Below are 25,151 nucleotides of genomic sequence, written 5' to 3' on the forward strand. Positions count from 1 at the left end.
GACCTCCCCCACTGAACAGAGACGGTCCTGAGGGGGTCGAGGAGTGAAGGACAAAATGTTTGGACAGATGGACAGAATAATAAAAAACAAAAAGGATTCATGAAAGGTGAGGAAGATGAAAGAGAAGAAAGAAAGCTGTTAGTTGAGGAGAAGCAGAGGAGCAGACAGTGATGTCACACAGGAGTGAGGCCACGCCCACCTGATCAATTTAGAAGAATCAGTTTAAGAGGTAAACGAGTGTCCTGTGACATCACCGTCCATCCATCCATTGTAATGAGGTACCAGGTGCCTTCAGTACTGACATGTGAGTATCTAATGTCTGATCAGATCAATACCAGGTATCACAGGTGACGTATAATCATGTGTGAGAAAGTTACCTGTGGAACGCCGATCCTACGACACGCCTCCAGGAAGTTCTCAACGTTTCGTCGACATTTGGCCATCGTGAGTTTAGGCTGCAGGACACAGACGTAGAACCAGAGTTATTATAGTAACTAACAGCAGGTCTATGTCTCCTTAGTAATGATGACAGTAAAACAACAACAACTAGAACATTTCACCAGAGATGTTGACAGTGTGGCTTATCCTGCCTGAAGACGTTGCAATATATATTTACACGCCGATGTTACCGGCAGTGTCGTTGAGGTTCCATTAAGATATCGCTTCTCTCTTTTCTGCATCTTAGATTCATGCTCTTGGACTGAACCTTGTGTTCATGATGGACAGTCCACAGATGCTCCGTCATCTCTGTACTGAGATACACATCTTTGAACTTCAACTTAACATTTTTACTGTTTTAACATAACATGGAGTAACTGTATGTTATGTAACTGTATGTTAACATGAACCTCATTCTGAGCTTCATGTTAACATACAGTTACTCCACTGAGCTTTTATTTTGAAAGGGTGGGGCTGGGTGGGTGAGAGCAGACAGAATCATAAGGTTTGACACACAAACACAGAGGTTATTAAATGACAGACTTGTGTTTGCGTGAGAGACAGACAGAAGACAGACAGACATAGAGACAGACAAGAGATAAGACTCTGCCAAATGTGTTGTTTATGTTTGTGGTGTTAATAATGTGAGAGCAACAGACAAAACTGGTCCCGTCTGCGTTCTTTGAGAAATGAGTGGTGAGATTTAATGGAGCAGCTGGTTGGAGTTCATGTCGCTGTCTGTGCCGGGGCCGGCCGTGGCTCAATGGGGAGAGAGGGTCGTCCGGCAATCGCAAGGTCGGCGGTTCGATCCCTGGCTGCTACCAGTCCTGTGCCGAAGTATCCCTGAGCAAAACACTCAACCCCTAACTGCGCCCTGGGCGCCCTCAGCAGCCCACTGGTCCCAATAAGCTAGGGATGGGTTAAATGCAGAAGTTACATTTCATGTGTGTGTGTATGACAACAAATCAATTTCTTGTGAGATGTTCTTGTCAACATTTCCAAGCTTTTTGACCAAAAATGGTGTTTAAAGAGTAAAAATTGTGGGACTGGAAGCAATTTGTTTGTTAAAATCACAGAATACTTTCCATGTTCTGCTCCACTCTGACCGTGATGTCATCACTCTAGCACTTAACGAGCCATGCAATACACACCCATTATAACATCTGAAACGGACCCAACATTTTCCTGAAACTGAGGCCATGTCCACATTACTGCGTTTCCATGTTAAACTCACATGTTCTGCTCCGGTCACACTGAGCGTCCACACCACACGGAGGTCTCGAGCACCGTAAGCTGACACCTTTGAAAACTCCGGGTTGTGTTTCCATGTGGACGGTTGAAAACGGATACATTCAGAAACGATGACGCCCACAACCGCGTTCACTACTCGATTGGTTGTTAGCAGTCATGACGTGTCCTTCCCTGATTGGTCACACTCCTATCACCTGACCCGGAAGCTCTCAAACAACATTGATGACCGATCGACTAGCAGCTGAACTCAACATGGACGACTGATGACAGGTGCTGCTGACCGTGTTGTCTTTACCGGCAGCTGTTCAGGTAAAGTCTGAGCGTGACCAGCGGAGGTATCAGACCTACGGAGACGTCTGAACTCACGGTCAGCAGTCAACGTTGTCCAGCAGGACAGATAGCTGAGCCACCAGCAGAGCTACGAGTGGGAACAGACAACAGAGGGAACGAGTGAGAGACGTGTGTTGACCACAATTATGGATCATAATCGAGTCAACCTTGACGTGTTGATTTTAAAGTAAATGTGATATGTCTGAGAGAGCGAAAGACCCGCAGCGCTGTAACTAAGTCTGAAAAATAAAACTTCTAAAACTGTCTATTTGAGTTCATAGAGGAAGACTTTAGAGAAGATTAAGTATCAAACATGAGCTTTCATTATGAAAGACTACTTTATTACTCTGTCCTATTTGTGTTAACTAAACAAACAATCTACTTCCTGTTTACACCGTCACCCACGCGCATGCCCAGCGTACGTGAATGGTCACGTGATATTGGTTTTCCATGGTTGCCGTGTGGACGGAGATCGTTTCTATTTGGAAACACGTTTTAAACTTTCAATCATTGTTCTACGTTAAAGTACGGCGACTCAATATGGACCCAAAGTTACGTGTTGTTTTAGCTCTCTTCAAGCTGAAACCCCATTCAAGTCAATGGAGATATTTCGCTCTGTTTTTCGGGAAAACCGCTGGGCGAAGTCAAAGCACACTATTCCCGATCAGGCCGCCCGTTTGGATGTATGTTTTGCGCAGGTGTTGGCAGCGCTGTGAGGACTTTGGCCCCGAGGAATGTGATGAAGCCTGCAAGATTACAGTCAGTGTGCTCTGTAGCACAAAGGCAGCCACACTGAAATAACAACAATCATACTCACAACAGCGGGGGAGGGGACGTGGATGCTGGGGACGGACCGAGGTCTCACGTGATTGGCCAGATGACAGAGAACCACCCCGTCTGTCAGAGCTGCTCCCAGGTCGCTAGGCAACGACACCTTCAGACGAGCCTCGATATTCTGGACAGAGAGAAAGACAGAATGAGAGACAGACAGACAGAGAGAGAGAGAGAGAGACTGAGAGACAGACAGAGAGACAGAATGAGAGACAGACAGACAGAGAGAGAGAGACTGAGAGACAGACAGAGAGACTGAGAGACAGACATAATGAGAGACAGACAGAGAGACATAATGAGAGACAGACAGAGAGACAGACAGAATGAGAGACAGACAGAGAGACAGACAGAATGAGAGACAGACAGAGAGACAGACAGAGAGACAGACAGAATGAGAGACAGACAGAGAGACAGACAGAGAGACAGACAGAATGAGAGACAGACAGAGAGACAGACAGAATGAGAGACAGACAGAGAGACAGACAGAGAGACAGACAGAATGAGAGACAGACAGAGAGACAGACAGAATGAGAGACAGACAGAGAGACAGACAGAGAGACAGACAGAATGAGAGACAGACAGACAGAGAGAGAGAGAGAGAGACTGAGAGACAGACAGAGAGACAGAATGAGAGACAGACAGACAGAGAGAGAGAGACTGAGAGACAGACAGAGAGACTGAGAGACAGACATAATGAGAGACAGACAGAGAGACATAATGAGAGACAGACAGAGAGACAGACAGAATGAGAGACAGACAGAGAGACAGACAGAATGAGAGACAGACAGAGAGACAGACAGAGAGACAGACAGAATGAGAGACAGACAGAGAGACAGACAGAGAGACAGACAGAATGAGAGACAGACAGAGAGACAGACAGAGAGACAGACATGTCATGTGACTCTGGTAAAGAGACATTTGTTGAGCTGCTGGTTGAATCCAAACCTTCCTCCAACAGAGCAATAAAGACTGAATCATCTCTGATAAATATGACAGAACAAATAAACCTCAATCATCTGACCCTGTACCACCAAATATACATAGAGGTGTACTGTAATACTGCTTATATATCCAGCGTATTACTCGTGATTATTATGTATAGTACGACCATACGTGTGGACAATAGTCAATGTATTTATAAAGTACTCTTCATGGTCTCAGTAGAAGCCGATCTAAACTGATCGTGTTGTAACAACGACCTGACAGGTTGTAAAGAAGCTTCGTTAATCCTCAGGATCAGTTCATGAACACTGTGAAGGTCCAGTGGTTCCTCATGGAGACCTAAACAATGTGTTTCACTGTGAGGTACCGACCTTCCTGAGCTGCTCCACCACCTCAGCATCTTCTCCAACCAAAGGAGGAGCAGCAGGAGTCTCCTTCTGCGTCTGAGCAGCATCACCTGAGGACACGGCAGGAGTCACAAACTGAGGCTGAGCATCCTCCATTGATCCAGATCCAGATGAAACCACATGTTTCACATATTCTGATATATAGTCACCCAGTCTAAAGTGATAACAAGAACCACACACTACGTGTTTGTACATTTGTCCTACTTGTACTACGTGTTTGTACATTTGTCCTACTTGTACTACGTGTTTGTACTTTTGTCCTACTTGTACTACGTGTTTGTACCTTTGTCCTACTTGTACTACGTGTTTGTACCTTTGTCATACTTGTACTACGTGTTTGTACCTTTGTCCTACTTGTACTATGTGTTTGTACCTTTGTCCTACTTGTACTACGTGTTTGTACCTTTGTCATACTTGTACTACGTGTTTGTACTTTTGTCCTACTTGTACTACGTGTTTGTACCTTTGTCCTACGCGTTTGTACTGTTGTCCTACTTCTACTATGTGTTTGTACCTTTGTCCTACTTGTACTATGTGTTTGTACCTTTGTCCTACTTGTGTTATGTGTTTGTACCTTTGTCCTACTTGTGTTATGTGTTTGTACCTTTGTTCTACTTGTACTATGTGTTTGATGTGTTTGTACCTTTGTCCTACTTGTACTATGTGTTTGTACCTTTGTCCTACTTGTACTGTGTTTGTACCTTTGTCCTACTTGTACTATGTGTTTGTACCTTTGTCCTACTTGTACTATGTGTTTGATCTGTTTGATGTGTTTGTACCTTTGTCCTACTTGTACTATGTGTTTGTACCTTTGTCCTACTTGTACTATGTGTTTGTACCTTTGTCCTACTTGTACTGTGTTTGTACCTTTGTCCTACTTGTACTATGTGTTTGTACCTTTGTCCTACTTGTACTACGTGTTTGTACCTTTGTCCTACTTGTACTACGTGTTTGTACTTTTGTCCTACTTGTACTACGTGTTTGTACTTTTGTCCTACTTGTACTACGTGTTTGTACTTTTGTCCTACTTGTACTACGTGTTTGTACTTTTGTCCTACTTGTACTATGTGTTTGTACCTTTGTCCTACTTGTGTTATGCATTTGTACCTTTGTCCTACTTGTGTTATGCGTTTGTACCTTTGTCCTACTTGTACTACGTGTTTGTACCTTTGTCCTACTTGTACTACGTGTTTGTACTTTTGTCCTACTTGTGTTATGTGTTTGTACCTTTGTCCTACTTGTACTATGTGTTTGTACCTTTGTCCTACTTGTGTTGTGTTTGTACCTTTGTCCTACTTGTACTATGTGTTTGTACCTTTGTCCTACTTGTACTATGTGTTTGTACCTTTGTCCTACTTGTGTTGTGTTTGTACCTTTGTCCTACTTGTATTATGCATTTGTACCTTTGTCCTACTTGTACTATGTGTTTGTACCTTTGTCCTACTTGTGTTATGCGTTTGTACCTTTGTCCTACTTGTACTATGTGTTTGATCTGTTTGATGTGTTTGTACCTTTGTCCTACTTGTACTATGTGTTTGATGTGTTTGTACTGTTGTCCTACTTGTACTATGTGTTTGTACCTTTCTCCTACTTGTACTATGTGTTTGTACCTTTGTTCTACTTGTACTATGTGTTTGATGTGTTTGTACCTTTGTCCTACTTGTACTATGTGTTTGTACCTTTGTCCTACTTGTACTATGTGTTTGTACCTTTGTCCTACTTGTATTATGCATTTGTACCTTTGTCCTACTTGTGTTATGCGTTTGTACCTTTGTCCTACTTGTACTACGTGTTTGTACCTTTGTCCTACTTGTGTTATGTGTTTGTACTTTTATCCTACTTGTACTATGTGTTTGTACCTTTGTCCTACTTGTACTATGCGTTTGTACCTTTGTCCTACCTGTACTACATGTTTGTGCCTTTGTCCTACTTGTACTATGTGTTTGTACCTTTGTCCTACTTGTACTATGTGTTTGTGCCTTTGTCCTACTTGTACTATGTGTTTGTACCTTTGTCCTACTTGTACTATGTGTTTGTACCTTTGTCCTACTTGTATTATGCATTTGTACCTTTGTCCTACTTGTGTTATGCGTTTGTACCTTTGTCCTACTTGTACTACGTGTTTGTACCTTTGTCCTACTTGTATTATGCATTTGTACCTTTGTCCTACTTGTACTATGTGTTTGTACCTTTGTCCTACTTGTATTATGCATTTGTACCTTTGTCCTACTTGTGTTATGTGTTTGTACTTTTATCCTACTTGTACTATGTGTTTGTACCTTTGTCCTACTTGTACTATGCGTTTGTACCTTTGTCCTACTTGTACTACATGTTTGTGCCTTTGTCCTACTTGTACTATGTGTTTGTACCTTTGTCCTACTCGTATTATATGTTTGTGCCTTTGTTCTACTTGGACTATATGTTTGTGCCTTTGTTCTACTTGTACTGTATTTGTACCTTTGTCCTACGTGTTTGTGCCTTTGTCCTACTTGTACTATGTGTTTGTACCTTTGTCCTACTTGTACTATGTGTGTGTACCTTTGTCCTACTTGTACTATGTGTTTGTACCTTTGTCCTACTCGTATTATATGTTTGTGCCTTTGTTCTACTTGGACTATATGTTTGTGCCTTTGTTCTACTTGTACTGTATTTGTACCTTTGTCCTACGTGTTTGTGCCTTTGTCCTACTTGTACTATGTGTTTGTACCTTTGTCCTACTTGTACTATGTGTGTGTACCTTTGTCCTACTTGTACTATGTGTTTGTACCTTTGTCCTACTCGTATTATATGTTTGTGCCTTTGTTCTACTTGGACTATATGTTTGTGCCTTTGTTCTACTTGTACTGTATTTGTACCTTTGTCCTACGTGTTTGTGCCTTTGTCCTACTTGTACTATGTGTTTGTGCCTTTGTCCTACTTGTACTATGTGTTTGTACCTTTGTCCTACTTGTATTTTGCGTTTGTTCCTTTGTCATAATTGTACTACCTTGTGTCCCTTTGTCCTACTTTCAGACACACTAAAGGTCTTAATTAGTGAGGTCCTGACCCTCCGGCTCTCCCTCAGGTAAACAGTTAGCTGCCGGCTCGGCCATATTGAGAGCCGTGTGGAGACAATCCCTCGAACATTAGCCTCCTCTCACTGGCTGCACCTGAACACCTCACCTCTCCTCTTCTCTTCTTTCTGGCCAAGACGAAACAGGAAGCTCTCTGGTCTCAGACCGGCTGTCCGACAGGAGGCCACGCCCCCTGAGCTGGGATACGAAGGCGACTGATTGGCTGGAAGAAGAAAAGAAGAAAAACAAATCGATCAATAAATAGAAATGGTTTCATTAAAAGTGGACGGAGTCATTTCTCTATTGTCTTACCTGTTGGAGACAGAGCAGCTCTGTCCTCCCCCTAAAGAGACACAACACAGAACATTATGGAAGTCATGATTCATGAATACAGAGAATATCATAAGAGGCATCGTTTAAGTCCACTTTAAAACAGCACATGGCTTTGTTCAACAGTGTGACATGCACATTGTCAGACAGACAGAGAGACAGAGACAGAAAGCATGCAGGTTGCAGTACCTGCAGCAGACAGGAGGTGGAGCTATCAGAAGCATGATAATGACAGCCTTCTACAGACACTCCAGTCAAACACTGACAGACAGACAGACAGACAGAGAGACACACACAGAGAAAAGAGAGAGACAAACATCGAAGGTGGCAGAAATAAAAGATGAAGGTTCAAATACAAATAGAAACAGAGCTCAGACGTCTGTGTTGTGTTCATGTCTCTATGAGGAGCTCGTTAAAAACAGTCCAATAAACAGGCTGCATAGTTTGGTCAGAAGGTGGCGCTGTAGGCTTTATGAACGTCTGTAATCTACCAGTAAACAGAGAGCAGAATAAGAAACAGATGGAGAGACGTCTTCACTTTAAATAGATAATAAATATCTGCAGAAACAGCTGATCAGTCATGTGACTTATTCTCCATAATGCATTCAGCTTTTCTTATGAGAAACTTCAAAATAACAACACAAATATACGCTGTGACATAAATAGTGCTGACACACTGAAGACACAAACCTGTCTGTGTGAACATCTGTTTATAGTGTTGGTGTTAAAGTCTGTCTCAAACACCAACACACACTGAGACACACAGACAGAGGGACAGACACACATACAGACAGAGGGACAGACAGAGGTAAAATAGGAGGAGCAAACTAAAGATAAAGTGAAGAAAAGGCAAATATAAAAATATAAAAACAAAAATGAAGAAAATCAAAGTTGATAACATGAAGGATTGACAGAGGAAGAAGAAACATATTTAGTTTTTATATCATGATTGTATTAATAATGAAAAACTTTCATTTACAATATAAACTAATTGTTATCATTAATATCGAAACTTTTCACATTTTTTAAACATCAAAATCTACATTAAAATCGATATAGACAGGTGGACAAACAGACAGGTGATCGCAGCAGACAGGTGGACAGACAGACAGAAAGCTGCCTGTTACAGATCCTAAGTAAACAACAGACGAACACAGGAGGTGAATATTGTGATGGTGACAGGATGCTGATGGATGAGTGAGGTGGGGATGTTAGACTATAGAGGAAACACGCTCATCAAAATCATTCAGATTTATGTAGATTCAGTCAGATCATTGTTTATGGTGACGTCATCGTCACACTGCAGACGTGACCTCTTTTGTCCAGTGTCTCTAATGTACCTCAACCTTTAAGTAGTTATTGGTAATCAATCAAAGTGACAAGAAAGGAAGTGGTAGAAAACGTGTTTGTTTGTACCTTTGTCATTCTTCTACTACCCGTCTGTACCTTTGTCATACTTCTACGACCGGTTTCTACCGTTGTCATACTTCTACTACACGTCTGTACCTTTGTCATACTTCTACGACTAGTTTGTACCATTGTCATACTTCTACTACTAGTTTGTACCGTTATCATGCTTCTACTACACGTCTGTACCTTTGTACTACTTCTACTATCATATTGTCCCTTTGTACTATTTCTACTACACGTTTGTACCTTTGTCATACTTCTACTGCCCATTTGTACCTTTGTCATACTTCTACTTCCCGTTTGTACCTTTGTCATTCTTCTACTGCCCGTTTGTACCTTTGTCATACTTCTACTTCCCGTTTGTACCTTTGTCATACTTCTACTGCCCGTTTGTACCTTTGTCATACTTCTACTTCCCGTTTGTACCTTTGTCATACTTCTACTGCCCGTTTGTACCTTTGTCATACTTCTACTACCCGTTTGTACCTTTGTCATACTTCTACTTCCCGTTTGTACCTTTGTCACTTTTACTACCCGTTTGTACATTTCTACGACTTCTACTGCCCGTTTGTACGTTTGTCATACTTCTACTTCCCGTTTGTACCTTTGTCACTTTTACTACCCGTTTGTACATTTCTACGACTTCTACTGCCCGTTTGTACCTTTGTCATACTTCTAATACCCGTTTGTATCTTTGTCATACTTCTACTACTAGTTTGTACCGTTGTCATACTTCTACTACCCGTTTGTACCTTTGTACTACTTCTACTATCATATTGTTCCTTTGTACTATTTCTACTACATGTTTGTACCTTTGTCATACTTCTACTGCCCGTTTGTACCTTTGTCATACTTCTACTGCCCGTTTGTACATTTGTCATACTTCTACTACACGTCTATACCGTTGTACTATTTCTACTACACGTATGTACCTTTGTACTATTTCGACTACACGTCTGTACCTTTGTACTATTTCTACTACACGTATGTACCTTTGTACTATTTCTACTACACGTATGTACCTTTGTACTATTTCGACAACACGTCTGTACCTTTGTACTATTTCTACTACACGTATGTACCTTTGTACTATTTCTACTACACGTATGTACCTTTGTACTATTTCTACTACACGTATGTACCTTTGTACTATTTCTACTACACGTATGTACCTTTGTACTATTTCGACAACACGTCTGTACCTTTGTACTATTTCTACTACACGTATGTACCTTTGTACTATTTCTACTACACGTATGTACCTTTGTACTATTTCTACTACACGTATGTACCTTTGTACTATTTCTACTACACGTATGTACCTTTGTACTATTTCGACAACACGTCTGTACCTTTGTACTATTTCTACTACACGTATGTACCTTTGTACTATTTCGACAACACGTCTGTACCTTTGTACTATTTCTACTACACGTATGTACCTTTGTACTATTTCTACTACCTTCTGATATGCGAGGGGGGGTCATCTAAAATAGAAGTCACTTTTTAAAGCTTTCCAGCGACTTTTATTGTGAAACAGGTACAGGAAATGCTATGTACCGTTTCCTGTGCTGACGATTCATAAATCCGAATGATTGACGCCAGCTTGTTCTGATTTCCTTTTAATCTTTTGTCGTTAGTAGATTTTGGGGGGCGTGGCCAAATTCTTACCTTGAAGAGGGCGGAGTCATCTGTGTGGGTGGAGCGTCTGGAGGGGTAGACATTCTGAACACACATGGACAGACAGACACGAGGTGAGGGTGAACATGTGTGGAGGGGGGGCGCTAAAACATCGATTTAACAACCACAACCAATCTGATTCTGACAGATGAGAGTAAAATAAGTTCTCTTTTTTAACCAGAATAAAAAGTGGTATTGTTGTCAAGGCGGTTTAATAAGAACCGTGTGTGCAACACAACGCGTGCAGTCAAAGTTGTATCGCTGTTCATTGTGACAGGTGTTTTTCTTTCAATCTAGTCACAAAATCCCCGATCCTATAGTTTTCTGTCCCGGGTCGAGCCTTGGTATGACTGATCCTGGATCAGGTTTATTGAACACAGTGGAGAATCGGTAGAACTAGTTTACAACGTGTAAGCACATGACACAATAAACACAACGTTTCTAAGAAGATAAAGGAAGCTGAAAACAGTTGGATGATTCAGCAGGAAGTTGTTGAAGCAGCTTGTCACGTGTCACGTGACGTGGTCATGTGATGTGGTCAAGTATCATGTGAAGTGACCAAGTGTCATGTGACGTGACCATGTGTCATGTGTTGTGGTCAAGTGTGATGTCTGTTGTTTTGTACATGTCTGTTGTGATGTACGTGTCTGTTGTGATGTACGTGTCTGTTGTGATGTATGTGTCTGTTGTGATGTACGTGTCTGTTGTGATGTATGTGTCTGTTGTGATGTATGTGTCTGTTGTGATGTACGTGTCTGTTGTGATGTATGTGTCTGTTGTGATGTATGCGTCTGTTGTGATGTATGCGTCTGTTGTGATGTACATGTCTGTTGTGATGTACGTGTCTGTTGTGTTGTACATGTCTGTTGTGTTGTCTGTTGTGATGTACGTGTCTGTTGTGATGTACGTGTCTGTTGTGATGTATGTGTCTGTTGTGATGTATGTGTCTGTTGTGATGTATGCGTCTGTTGTGATGTATGCGTCTGTTGTGATGTACGTGTCTGTTGTTATGTCTGTTGTGATGTACGTGTCTGTTGTGATGTACGTGTCTGTTGTGATGTACGTGTCTGTTGTGATGTACGTGTCTGTTGTGATGTATGTGTCTGTTGTGATGTATGTGTCTGTTGTGATGTATGCGTCTGTTGTGATGTACTTGCTTGTTGTGATGTACGTGTCTGTTGTGATGTACGTGTCTGTTGTGATGTACGTGTCTGTTGTGATGTATGTGTCTGTTGTGATGTATGTGTCTCTTGTGATGTACTTGCTTGTTGTGATGTACGTGTCTGTTGTGATGTACGTGTCTGTTGTGATGTACGTGTCTGTTGTGATGTATGTGTCTGTTGTGATGTATGTGTCTGTTGTGATGTATGCGTCTGTTGTGATGTATGCGTCTGTTGTGATGTACATGTCTGTTGTGATGTACGTGTCTGTTGTGTTGTACATGTCTGTTGTGTTGTCTGTTGTGATGTACGTGTCTGTTGTGATGTACGTGTCTGTTGTGATGTACGTGTCTGTTGTGATGTATGTGTCTGTTGTGATGTATGTGTCTGTTGTGATGTCTGTTGTGATGTATGTGTCTGTTGTGACATCTGTTGTAATGTACATGTCTGTTGTGATGTACGTGTCTGTTGTGATGTATGCGTCTGTTGTGATGTATGCGTGTTGTACGTGTCTGTTGTGATGTACGTGTCTGTTGTGATGTATGCATCTGTTGTGATGTATGCGTGTTGTACGTGTCTGTTATGATGTACGTGTCTGTTATGATGTACGTGTCTGTTATGATGTACGTGTCTGTTGTGATGTACGTGTCTGTTGTGATGTATGTGTCTGTTGTGATGTATGTGTCTGTTGTGATGCACGTGTCTGTTGTGATGTATGTGTCGGTTGTGATGTATGTTTCTACATGTCTGTTGTGATGTATGCGTCTGTTGTGATGTATGTGTCTGTTGTGATGTATGTGTCTGTTGTGATGTACGCGTCTGTTGTGATGTACGCGTCTGTTGTGATGTACGTGTCTGTTGTGATGTCTGTTGTGATGTACGTGTCTGTTGTGATGTATGTGTCTGTTGTGATGTCTGTTGTGATGTATGTGTCTGTTGTGACGTCTGTTGTGATGTACATGTCTGTTGTGTTGTACGTGTCGGTTGTGTTGTCTGTTGTGATGTACGTATCTGTTGTGTTGTACGTGTCTGTTGTGATGTACGTGTCTGTTGTGATGTACGTGTATGTTGTGATGTACGTGTCTGTTGTGATGTACGTGTCTTTTGTGTTGTCTGTTGTGATGTACGTGTCGTCTGTTGTGATGTACGTGTCGTCTGTTGTGATGTACGTATCTGTTGTGATGTATGTGTCTGTTGTGATGTATGTGTCTGTTGTGATGTATGTGTCTGTTGTGTTGTACGTGTCTGTTGTGATGTACGTGTCTGTTGTGATGTACGTGTCTGTTGTGATGTACGTGTCTGTTGTGTTGTACGTGTCTGTTGTGTTGTACGTGTCTGTTGTGTTGTATGTTGTGATGTATGTGTCTGTTGTGATGTACGTGTATGTTGTGATGTATGTGTCTGTTGTGTTGTCTGTTGTAATGTACGTTTCTGTTGTGATGTATGCGTCTGTTGTGATGTATGCATGTTGTGATGTATGCGTGTTGTACGTGTCTGTTGTGATGTACGTGTCTGTTGTGATGTACGTGTCTGTTGTGATGTACGTGTCTGTTGTGATGTCTGTTGTGATGTACGTGTCTGTTGTGATGTACGTTTCTGTTGTGTTGTCTGTTGTGATATACATGTCTGTTGTGTTGTACGTGTCTGTTGTGTTGTCTGTTGTGATGTACGTGTCTGTTGTGTTGTACGTGTCTGTTGTGATGTACGTGTCTGTTGTGATGTACGAGTGTGTTGTGATGTACGTGTCTGTTGTGATGTATGTGTCTGTTGTGATGTCTGTAGTCTCACCTCACTGTCTGGACTGGACTTTGTTGGACTTTGAGCTGTTTTATGCTGAAAACCAAAACAAAGAGAGTTAGTGAAACCTTTAACCTTCTGACCTCATGTTCAGTGACTCGTTAAACTGGCCAGTGACTAGTTAAACTGGTCAGTGACTGGTTAAACTGGTACCTTAGTGTTGCTGGTGACGGAGTCTCTTTGCAGAGATCGGTTCTTGTGTCTCTCCTCGTCGTACCTCAAAGCAGCGAGCTGAGCCTCCCTCCTCATCTTCTCCACCCCCCCTGTAGCTGCAACACCACCTCCTCTCTGAGGGGTGGACAGACAGACAGACATGAGTAGCTGAGATTTGTAGTTGATGGTCAAAAAAACATTAACCAACTGATTTGAGGTGTTACCTGGCTCTGGGCACTAGAAGGCGCCGTGACACTATCAACCACACTCCTACAGGACAGACAGAGAGACAGACAGGATGTGAGACAGCTCAGAGTTGGTTTACAGTCAGCATGTTATTTCTTAATTTATAAACCACACACAGAGTTGTATTACTGCACCTGTTGTGTTTCCTCGTGTCTTCTGTCCTCGAGTTGGTTTTCACCGGAGAACCCTGGACACACAGACAGGAAGTCAAACAGAGTTTATGTTTGTGGTGAGGTGAAATATTGTAATTATCACTGATATTGATCAATTTATGGTGTGGAATACGCTGCTCTGCTCCATCTACTGTCGTAAAATACCAACTATGAGAAGAACTTGTCTCTTTAACATGAAGCTGTGTGACCTCAGTGGCCGGAGCTCCTACCTCTCTGGTGATGCGTCTCTCGATGTAGGCCATGAACTGAGAGCTCAGGCTGATGCTGTCCCTGCTTCCTCCTCCTCGTCCTACTCGACTCCTTCCCTCCTCCTCCTCTTCCTCCACCACACAGCTGTCTATGAAGTCGATCTGCTCCAACTCCATATCTGGAGGAGACAGAGAAAGACAAAGAGAGACAGAGAGAGAGAGACAGACTCCATCACAAAAATTCTCCAGTTTTCTTTGAATAATCTAATTTTCATCGATGACAATCTGTCATTTTCTGAACGTGATGAACTCACGTGTGCCGTTAGCCAGCAGAGCTCCTCCTCCTCCTCCTCCTCCTCCTCCTCGGTGTCTCTGGTCTCTGCTGATCTCGGCCACTCTGAGCGGCAGCTCTGAAAGCTCCTCTGTAGGCTGGACACACAGACAGGAAGTGAGCTCACTCACAGACAGGAAACAGAGGACAGGACATGTATGTGTGTGTGTGTGTTCAGTGTGCGTGTGTGTGTGTGTGTCTGACCTCGTTCCCTGACCATCTCTTGTCTCCGCTGTCGACGCTGTTGAAGCCAGAGTCCAGCGCTCCGTATGGACGTCCGGGGTACAGCTCATCAACACTGATACACAGACATTTAGTCAGACAACATCCCTCCAGACTGGGCTTTTATTGTGAAGGTTACTGTCAGTGGCATAATGGGCTTTTATTGTGGAGGTTACAGTTAGTGGAAGACTGGGCTTTTATTGTGAAGGTTACAGTTAGTGGAAGACTGGGCTTTTATTGTGAAGGTTACTGTCAGTGGCATAATGGGCTTTTATTGTGGAGGTTACAGTTTGTGGAAGACTGGGCTTTTATTGTGAAGGTTACTGTCAGTGGCAGACTGGGCTTAAGTTTAGGTTCTATTTCATCCTTACTGACCGCCAGAGGCAGTGAGTGCTTAACACTGGATATCTTCCGTCGCGCGCATGCGCAGGTCGAATATTTATATCAACAAAGTCACGTGTGACCTCGGATGACCCCCGTCGTCTATAAGTTCCGGTGTCATCCTGAGCTCAGTCCTTTTTCATCTTCTCGCGACGCAGGTTAGCTACCATGGTAGCATAAACAAGGATGTGTCTACGATCAAGACATATTAGAGCTCGTCGCTGTAGCCTTGTGACCACCGGTCGGAGTTGCGGTTCTCTCGCCCTCCAAAGGCTGCGACGAGCTGTCCCTCTTCGGAGGGAACGGTGTGTTCGCCGTTCGGACATCGAGCCCCGGACTGGTGGACGCCCCTATCATCGGTCGTCACCAGTCTGATAAGAGCCAGCTAAGTCGTGATGACAGCAATCGGTAAGATCGATTAACATTGTTTTCTATAACAGTTGTTTGTTCCACGGTTGGCAGAGCGCTTCCGCTCTAGTTAATCGAGTGGCGCGCTAACGAGCGCGTAGAATTACGCTGTCGGCCCGCCCTTCACAGTGTTACGGCTATCACAGTTAGCAGAGTGTTCCTGCTCAGGCAAACTTTGTGAGACACTAGATCGGCATTGGCGTTGTGTCCATGGAGATTTAATCTTTACATCTGACGTAATTCGCAGTTAGCAGTGTCTTCACTCAGGCTAACTTGGTGAGATGCTAGCTGGGACTGCGTCCATCAACTTTGTAAACCTTACGGCCGTCACAGTTAACAGAGCATCCCCGCTCAGGTTAACTCAGTGGGAAACTAGCTAAACAAATGCTAGTGAATGCTAGTGAATGGTGAATGCTAGTTATACTAAATCAACATTGAGGTTATGCCCATTGATGCTTTTACGCATTACGGCTGTCGCAGCTGGCAGTGGCCTCACTCAGGCTAACCTGGTGGGACACTAACTAGACTAAGTTAATGCTGGATTGTGTCCATTGATTGCTGTAAACATTATGGCCATATCAGTAGCGGATATCAGTTAGCAGAGCGTTCGCTCCGGCTAACTAGACTAAGCTAATGCTCGGATTGTGTCCATTGATTGCTGTAAACATTATGGACATATCGGTAGCGGATATCAGTTAGCAGAGTGCCCTCGCTCAGGCTAACTGGTAGCACACCAAGAGTTACAGCAACTGTCCAAGTGAAGAGAGTGTCCTCGCTCCCCTCTCACTGTAAGGACTGTGTTTTTTTTTGTCAGTTTTCACAGTAGCAGAGTGCTCTCGCTCAGGCTAACTGGTGGGTCACCAATATCTGCAGCGGCTGTCCAAGTGAAGAGTGTCCAAAGGATCTCTCTCCTCTGACTGCCCCCTGCCTGTTCTCTCAACATTCAACAGAGCGCTCCCGCTCAGACTGATTTGGAATTCCGCATCAACTAGTGGGACAAGGGTTCCACCAGAATCGCGGCCATGTTAAACTCTCCCGGCTGTAGGACCTGTATAGCTCCTCTTCAGCCAGAGGACAGCCCTGACCTCTTGCCCTAGCCTCGAGCTTCTGAGGCAGGGCCTCTCGGAGAACCCAGGTAGGACCTGCGGCATCACGCCTTGAGCAGTAAGGTCTGCTAGGCTGGCCGAAGTGGAACACCTGATGCGTGAGGTCTACCTCCTCCTGTCAGGGCAGCTGAATCCAGCCCAACCTACCCTGGTCATTTGTATGGCGCTTGCACGCCTGGCATACACAGCAGCTGGAACATCCACCTGTGAGTGCCTTCTTCAGGCGCCTTCCCGCCCTCACCACCTTTTCTGTTCCTCCCTCCGAGGAATATCTGAGGGAGTTGCGTGCATGGTGGAGACACCAGGGCTCTCTCCCGCCTTACATCAGACCATGCAGGAGGTGGCAAATCTGGCCTTGCACGTATGCCAGCCAGTTAGACGACTATGGCGTCCATCAGTTTCCCCTGAGGAGACTCTGAGGCCCGATGCCAGGTGCCCTCGACCCAATGTCGGGTCAAAGATGACCTGCTATCCAGGGCTTATGACACAGCAGCGCTGTGCACCGTATCGACAACTCCCTCTCCCACCTCATGCTTTCCCTCGCAGATTCTCTGCAGCGGGCTACTTCGACGCTTCCGCTCAGTGATGCTTCATTGCAGGCGTTTGCGCTCATGTCGAGGGAACTTGGACGTATGATGTCCACCCTGGTTCAGACTCGCCGCCAGGTTTGGCTGGCGCAGTCACCCCTATCTGAGGCATGTAGGAGGACCCTCTGTACTGTCCCAGTGGAACCTGGTGAGCTGTTCGAGTCAGCTGCTATACAGGAGCTTCAGCGAACTGTTAGAGCTAGCCAGACCAGGCAGCAGTTCTCTGGTCTTTGCAGGGACATGCCTGCACCCCCAGACCTAGGGGTCCCACTTTGGCCCCACAAGGCGGTTTTCTCAGCCTCCAGCTTACCCTAGTAGCCGCCACAGGCCTCGGCGTCCTGCTCAAGGCCTCAAGGTGAACATGGAGAGGAGCTACCTGAGCCCTTCTCAGAGCATAACCTTCATTAGTGTGGCCCTAGGAGGGCCTGTCTGTCGCCCCAGCATGTGGCCAACGGCCCCCACAACGGCCCCCCACAACGACGATTGGGTAAACTGACAACTGCCTCAACTGTCGTTCCCTTGGGTTTGCGGATGGCTGAACAGCCTTCACTTGGATGCCAAGTGGCACAGATACAGGGCAATAATATTATCAAAACAGTGCCGATTCACTATCCCCATGGAGGGAGTGCATATCTGGCGAACGGTGTCCCAGGAACCGAGCCCCAGGGGCTCGGTTCCATTCCACCAGGAGATTGTCACAACAGATACCTGCCTCTCAAGGCGGGGTGCAGTGTGACAGAACAGGACAGCCTGGGGGCAGTTGTCTGCTGAAAGACCGCAGGGGCAGGTCCAGGTTCTAGAGCTAGCACTCGAGCACTTCCTTCCATATTTGAAGGGAAAGCATGTGCTTGTCCGGTGGACAGCACCTCTGCTGTGATTTCCCATAAACTATCGATGGGGCACCAGATCTGCAGAAGTTGCTACGGGGATCACCGTGGCCTTCTGACTTGGGAGGCCCCTCGCCTGACCAGCCTGTGGGCAATGCATCCACCAGGAGAACGGAACCAGGTTGTGGTTTTCCTGTTCCGTCACAAGCCTCCACCGTGAGAGTGGCGGCTGCATCCAGACGTGTCGACCCACTGCCCCCACTGGGTCTCCCTGACGGAGAGGACCAGCCCTCTGGGTCAAGATGCCCTGGCTCACACGTGGCCAGAGGATCTTCTTTATGCCTTTCCACCATTCCCTCTGCTTTTGCTATAAGCTTGTCAGAGTTCTTCCCCGACAGGAGGGATCTCCTGTCGCAACTAGAGGGTCGGATTTGGCATTCCAATCCCTGCCGCCTTCAATTAGGGGTCACGGGAGGGCCCGACCGGATGCTGAGTGGCTGCATAGAACCAGTCTGACGGACTATTCTGAATGCCAGTGCGCGGTCTACCTGCCTGCAGTACAAGAAACAGGTGGAAGCTGTTCTCCGACTGGTGTGCGGCTCAGAACAAGGTCCCAGTACAGCGCCCCGTGCCTGCTGTACTGAGTTTCTACAGTCCCTCCTGGATAAGGGCCGGTCTCCCCTGCATGGGACCTACCCTTGGTACTGGACACCTTATGCTTGTCTCCTTTTGAACCCCTGGCACAGGCGGAGCCGAGATGGCTATCGGCAAGACGGTTTTCTCCTTGCTGTCAATTCAGCTCAATGTGGGGGCGAGCTGCATGCCCTATCAGTGGAAGAATCATGTCTGAGGTGGAACTCAGATGGCTTGGGTGTCACTTTGTGGCCTAATAGTGTTCCTAATAGGGTGTTGATACGTTCACATATAAACCGGCCTATCCAGCTGGCAAAGTTGACCCCCCCCCCCCCCCCCCCTCCTCCCCCATCGGGAGAGGAGAGGTCAAGGCTGCTGTGCCCAGTGTGGGCCCTCAGAGCTTATGTGGAAGCCACCGCTTGCATACGGCGTCGGAGCAGCTCTTTGTCGGTTATGGTGAGCCTAAGAAGGGCTGTGCTCCTTTTAAAAACATAAAAAACAGCACCTGTCCCACTGGATAGTGGAGGCCATTGCCGATACATACAAGACGAGCGGCTGCGCTCGGCCATCCGGGGTGAAGGGTCACTACCAAGAGTGTCTCCACACCAAGGGCAAGCCTGAGTGGTGTGCCTGTGGAGGATATATGTACTGCGGCCTCATGGGCATCACCGAGCACATTCACCAAACACTACAGAGTTAACGTTGCCAACCCTCACCCACTGGGGAGGGTTCTTTGGCCAATTTTCTCTGCCGGAGCTATAAGAGGTAGTTACTGTGCTTCCTCATGACTCTTTTGGTATAAGTCATCCAGTGTGAAGCACTGCCTCTGGCGGTCAGTAAGGATGAAATAGAACGAAAGTTACGAATGTAACTACGGTTCTATGAATCCTGGATGACCGCCAGAGTTCTTGGTCACTCGGAATCCCGTGATTCCATAGGACTGAGCTCAGGATGACACCGGAACTTATAGACGACGGGGGTCATCCGAGGTCACACGTGACTTTGTTGATATAAATATTCGACCTGCGCATGCGCGAGACGGAAGATATCCAGTGTGAAGCACTGCCTCTGGCGGTCATCCAGGATTCATAGAACCGTAGTTACATTCGTAACTTTCGTTTTCTTGTCTCTATAGATGGAAAAGATGATTAAACATTCAGTTTACAATAATTTAAAACAGATAATGAACTGACCAGGAGCTGAAGATCAGAGGTTGTCTGTCGTAGTCTGGGAGGTCAGGGGTCGTCTTACTGGCCTCCAGGTTCAGATACTTAAATATGTGGACCTTCCCTTTAATACAGATCTACACACACACACACACACACACACACACACACACACACACACACATTCTCATGAAATACAAACAGACTCAGCTCTAGCTGGCCATGAGTGATGTCACTTCCTGTCTGTACCTGTGCAGGTGGGGTCTGCAGAGGGTTGTTGTCGAGGACGATGGTCTGTAGCTGAGAGAGCCGTCGGTAACAAACGGGGATGGAGGTCACTTTGTTACAGGAGAAGTCCAGACGGACCAGAGGGAGGTCTGCCAGCTCTGGACACAAGTACACAGGTATTCATTAGGGGTGGGGAAAAAATCGATACAGCATCGTATCGCGATATTTTGCGTGGCGATATTGTATCGATACACGGACGCCAAGTATCGATCTTTTATGATATAAACTATTAAAAACAATTTTTTTTTAATTACTAGAAAAATCTAATCAATTGCTTCTTCAGTCCACTAGATGGTGCTGAGTTGTTTTGTCAGCGTGATTGGTAGGAAGTCGGTCAAAACAAAGAGACATCTGACCTCACAACGGGGTTAAATCTGCCAACAGTAGCCGGCTCATGAGGAGAGTGCAGCGCATAACTGTCTCTCCGCCCTCCACGTCCACACATCACAAGTTATACTGAGTTATATAACTCTAATATCATACTTATACAAGTTATAGTTCATATACTGAGTTATATAACTCTAATATCCTACTTATATCAATTATAGTTCATATGCTGAGTCCACACGTTTGCATTTAGTTCAGTTGGACGATGTAGTAATACAAACAGTTCAGTTTGTCAGGTTCATGCAACATTTATGACATTGTTGGTCAGTCTGTCTGCTTGACAATCATATTCTGCGACAATAAAAATGATTGAAGTGAGATGAACAGACTGAAAACTTTATCTTATTAGACAAAACATGTTGACACAGTTTTCCTTTGGGGACATAACTTGAAGTTGAAAAAAGTAATAAATCGCAATATAGGCCTATGTTATCGCAATACTCAGAATATCGCAGTATCGTGACCTAAGTATCGTGATAATATCGCAGTACCCTGACCTAAGTATCGTGATAATATCGTATTGTGACCAAAGTATCGTGATAATATCGTATTGTGACCTGAGTATCGTGATAATATCGTATCGTGATAATATCGTATCGTGATAATATCGTATCGTGACCTAAGTATCGTGATAATATCGCATTGTGACCTAAGTATCGTAATAATATCGTATTGTGATCTAAGTATTGTGATAATATCGTATTGTGATCTAAGTATTGTGATAATATCGTATTGTGACCTAAGTATCGTGATAATATCGTATTGCGGCCTAAGTATCGTGATAATATCGTATTGTGACCTAAGTATCGTGATAATATCGTATCGTGACCTAAGTATCGTAATAATATCGTATTGTGATCTAAGTATTGTGATAATATCGTATTGTGACCTAAGTATCGTGATAATATCGTATTGTGACCTAAGTATCGTGATAATATCGTATTGTGACCTAAGTATCGTGATAATATCGTATCGTGACCTAAGTATCGTGATAATATCGTATTGTGACCTAAGTATCGTGATAATATCGTATCGTGACCTAAGTATCGTGATAATATCGTATTGTGACCTAAGTATCGTGATAATATCGTATTGTGATCTAAGTATCGTGATAATATCGTATCGTGACCTAAGTATCGTGATAATATCGTATTGTGACCTAAGTATCGTGATAATATCGTATCGTGACCTAAGTATCGTGATAATATCGTATTGTGACCTAAGTATCGTGATAATATCGTATCGTGACCTAAGTATTGTGATAATATCGTATTGTGACCTAAGTATTGTGATAATATCGTATTGTGACCGAAGTATCGTGATAATATCGTATCGTGATAATAGTGTATCGTGATAATATCGTACCGTGATAATATCGTATCGTGGCCTAAGTATCGTGATAATATCGTATCGTGACCTAAGTATCGTGATAATATCGTATCGTGATAATAGTGTATCGTGATAATATCGTATCGTGATAATATCGTGACCCAAGTGTCGTGATAATATCGTATCGTGACCAAAGTATCGTGATAATATCGTATCGTGACCTAAGTATTGTGATAATATCGTATTGTGACCTAAGTGTTGTGATAATATCGTATCGTGACCCAAGTGTTGTGATAATATCGTATCGTGATAATATCGTATCGTGATAATATCGTATCGTGACCTAAGTATCGTGATAATATCGTATCGTGACCTAAGTATTGTGATAATATCGTATCGTGACCTAAGTATCGTGATAATATCGTATCGTGACCTAAGTATCGTGATAATATCGTATCGTGACCAAAGTGTCGTGATAATATCGTATCGTGACCTAAGTATCGTGGTAATATCATATCGTGATAATATCGTATCGTGCCCTAAGTATTGTGATAATATCGTATCGTGACCTAAGTATCGTGATAATATCGTACCGTGACCTAAGTATCGTGATAATATCGTATCGTGACCTAAGTATGTACCTACAAAACATGTTGACACAGTTTTCCTTTGGGGACATAACTTGAAGTTGAAAAAAGTAATAAATCGCAATATAGGCCTATGTTATCGCAATACTCAGAATATCGCAGTATCGTGACCTAAGTATCGTGATAATATCGCAGTACCCTGACCTAAGTATCGTGATAATATCGTATCGTGACCTAAGTATCGTGATAATATCGTATCGTGACCTAAGTATCGTGATAATATCGTATTGTGATAATATCGTATTGTGACCTAAGTATTGTGATAATATCGTATTGTGACCTAAGTGTCATGATAATATCGTATCGTGACTTAAGTATCGTGATAATATCGTATCGTGACCTAAGTGTCATGATAATATCGTATCGTGACCTAAGTATCGTGATAATATCGTATCGTGATAATATCGTATCGTGATAATAGCGTATCGTGATAATATCGTATCGTGATAATATCGTATCGTGACCTAAGTATTGTGATAATATCGTATCGTGACCTAAGTATCATGATACTATCATATCGTGACCTAAGTATCGTGATAATATCGTATCGCGGGATCTCTGGTGATTCCCACCCCTCGTATTTATCGTACTGTGGTACAAATTAACACATATATACGCACATGTACTGACTGTGTGTGTGTGTACCTGGAGGTAACTGCACCAGGTGGTTCCTCCTGATGTTCAGGTCTCGTAAAGCCTCCAGCTGACCCAACTGACACGGTAGAGTCTGGATCTCATTGCAGCTCACATCCTGCAGGAGGACGTCCACAAAACCATCAATAACACTGATCGTCAATAACTCTGATCGTCAATAACACTGATCGTCAATAACACTGATCGTCAATAACTCTGATCGTCAATGACTCTGATCATCAATAACACTGATCGTCAATAACTCTGATCGTCAATAACTCTGATCGTCAATAACACTGATCGTCAATAACTCTGATCATCAACAACATCAATAACACTGATCATCAATAACTCTGATCAATAACTGATAATAACGGATCATAACTAATATTAACTGATAATAACGGATCATAACTGACAATAACTGATCAATAACGGATCATAACTGATCAATAACTGCTGACGGATCATAACTGCTAACAGATCATAACTGCTAACGGATCATAACTGATCAATAACTGATAATAACTGATCATAACAGATCAATAACTGATAACGGATCATAATTGATCAATAACTGATAATATCGGATCATAACTGATCAATAACGGATCATAACTGATCAATAACTGATAATAACGGATCATAACTGATCAATAACTGATAATAACGGATCATAACTGATCAATAACGAATATTAACTGATAATAACGGATCAACAACTGATAACGGATCATAACAGATCAATAACTGATAACGGATCATAACTGATCAATAACGGATCATAACTGATCAATAACGGATCATAATTGATCAATAACTGATAATATCGGATCATAACTGATCAATAACAGATCATAACTGATCAATAACTGATAATAATGGATCATAACGGATCAATAACTGATAAAAACGGATCATAACAGATCAATAACTGATAACGGATCATAACTGATCAATAATGGATCATAACTGATCAATAACAGATCATAACTGATCAATAACGGATCATAACTGATCAATAACAGATCATAACTTATCAATAACGGATCATAACTGATCAATAACGGATCATAACTGATCAATAACGGATCATAATTGATCAATAACGTATCATAATTGATCAATAACTGATAATATCAGATCAATAACTGATAATAACGGATCATAACTGATCAATAACTGATAATAACCGATCATAACTGATCAATAACGAATATTAACTGATAATAACGGATCAATAACTGATAATAACGGATCATAACAGATCAATAACTGATAACAGATCATAACTGATCAATAACGGATCATAACTGATCAACAACTGATAATAATGGATCATAACTGATCAATAACTGATAATAACCGATCATAACTGATCAATAACGAATAATAACCGATCATAACTGATCAATAACGAATATTAACTGATAATAACGGATCATAACAGATCAATAACTGATAACGGATCATAACTGATCAATAACGGATCATAACTGATCAATAACGGATCACAATTGATCAATAACTGATAATATCGGATCAATAACTGATAATAATGGATCATAACTGATAATAACGGATCATAACTGATCATAACTGATCAATAACTAATATTAACTGATAATAACTGATCAATAACGGATCATAACTGATAATAACGGATCAATAACTGATAATAACGGCTCATCACTGATAGTAACAGATCATAACTGATCAATAACTGATAATAACTCACCAGCTCCGTGAGGTGTCTCAGCTGACCCACTTCTTCAGGAAGAGAAACCAGTTTATTGTTACAGGCGATCAGAACCTTC

General features: G+C 43.2%; 1 protein-coding gene across 1 annotated transcript in view; it reads right to left on the bottom strand.

The window, feature by feature from the left end:
• The window catches only part of lrch3 (leucine-rich repeats and calponin homology (CH) domain containing 3), a 36,384-nt gene that overhangs the window by 3,759 nt on the left and 7,474 nt on the right, over positions 1-25,151 (bottom strand). The window contains 17 exon segments of the mRNA XM_079272208.1: positions 378-455; positions 2,837-2,974; positions 4,164-4,249; positions 7,362-7,475; positions 7,565-7,595; positions 10,664-10,717; positions 13,621-13,665; positions 13,783-13,917; positions 14,007-14,052; positions 14,163-14,215; positions 14,411-14,568; positions 14,704-14,818; positions 14,925-15,018; positions 20,078-20,187; positions 20,300-20,436; positions 23,347-23,452; positions 25,073-25,147. Coding sequence (XP_079128334.1) covers positions 378-455; positions 2,837-2,974; positions 4,164-4,249; positions 7,362-7,475; positions 7,565-7,595; positions 10,664-10,717; positions 13,621-13,665; positions 13,783-13,917; positions 14,007-14,052; positions 14,163-14,215; positions 14,411-14,568; positions 14,704-14,818; positions 14,925-15,018; positions 20,078-20,187; positions 20,300-20,436; positions 23,347-23,452; positions 25,073-25,147 — 1,575 coding nt within the window.

This window comes from Melanostigma gelatinosum (assembly GCF_949748355.1).
Source record: "Melanostigma gelatinosum genome assembly, chromosome: 7".
Classification (NCBI taxonomy): domain Eukaryota; kingdom Metazoa; phylum Chordata; class Actinopteri; order Perciformes; family Zoarcidae; genus Melanostigma; species Melanostigma gelatinosum.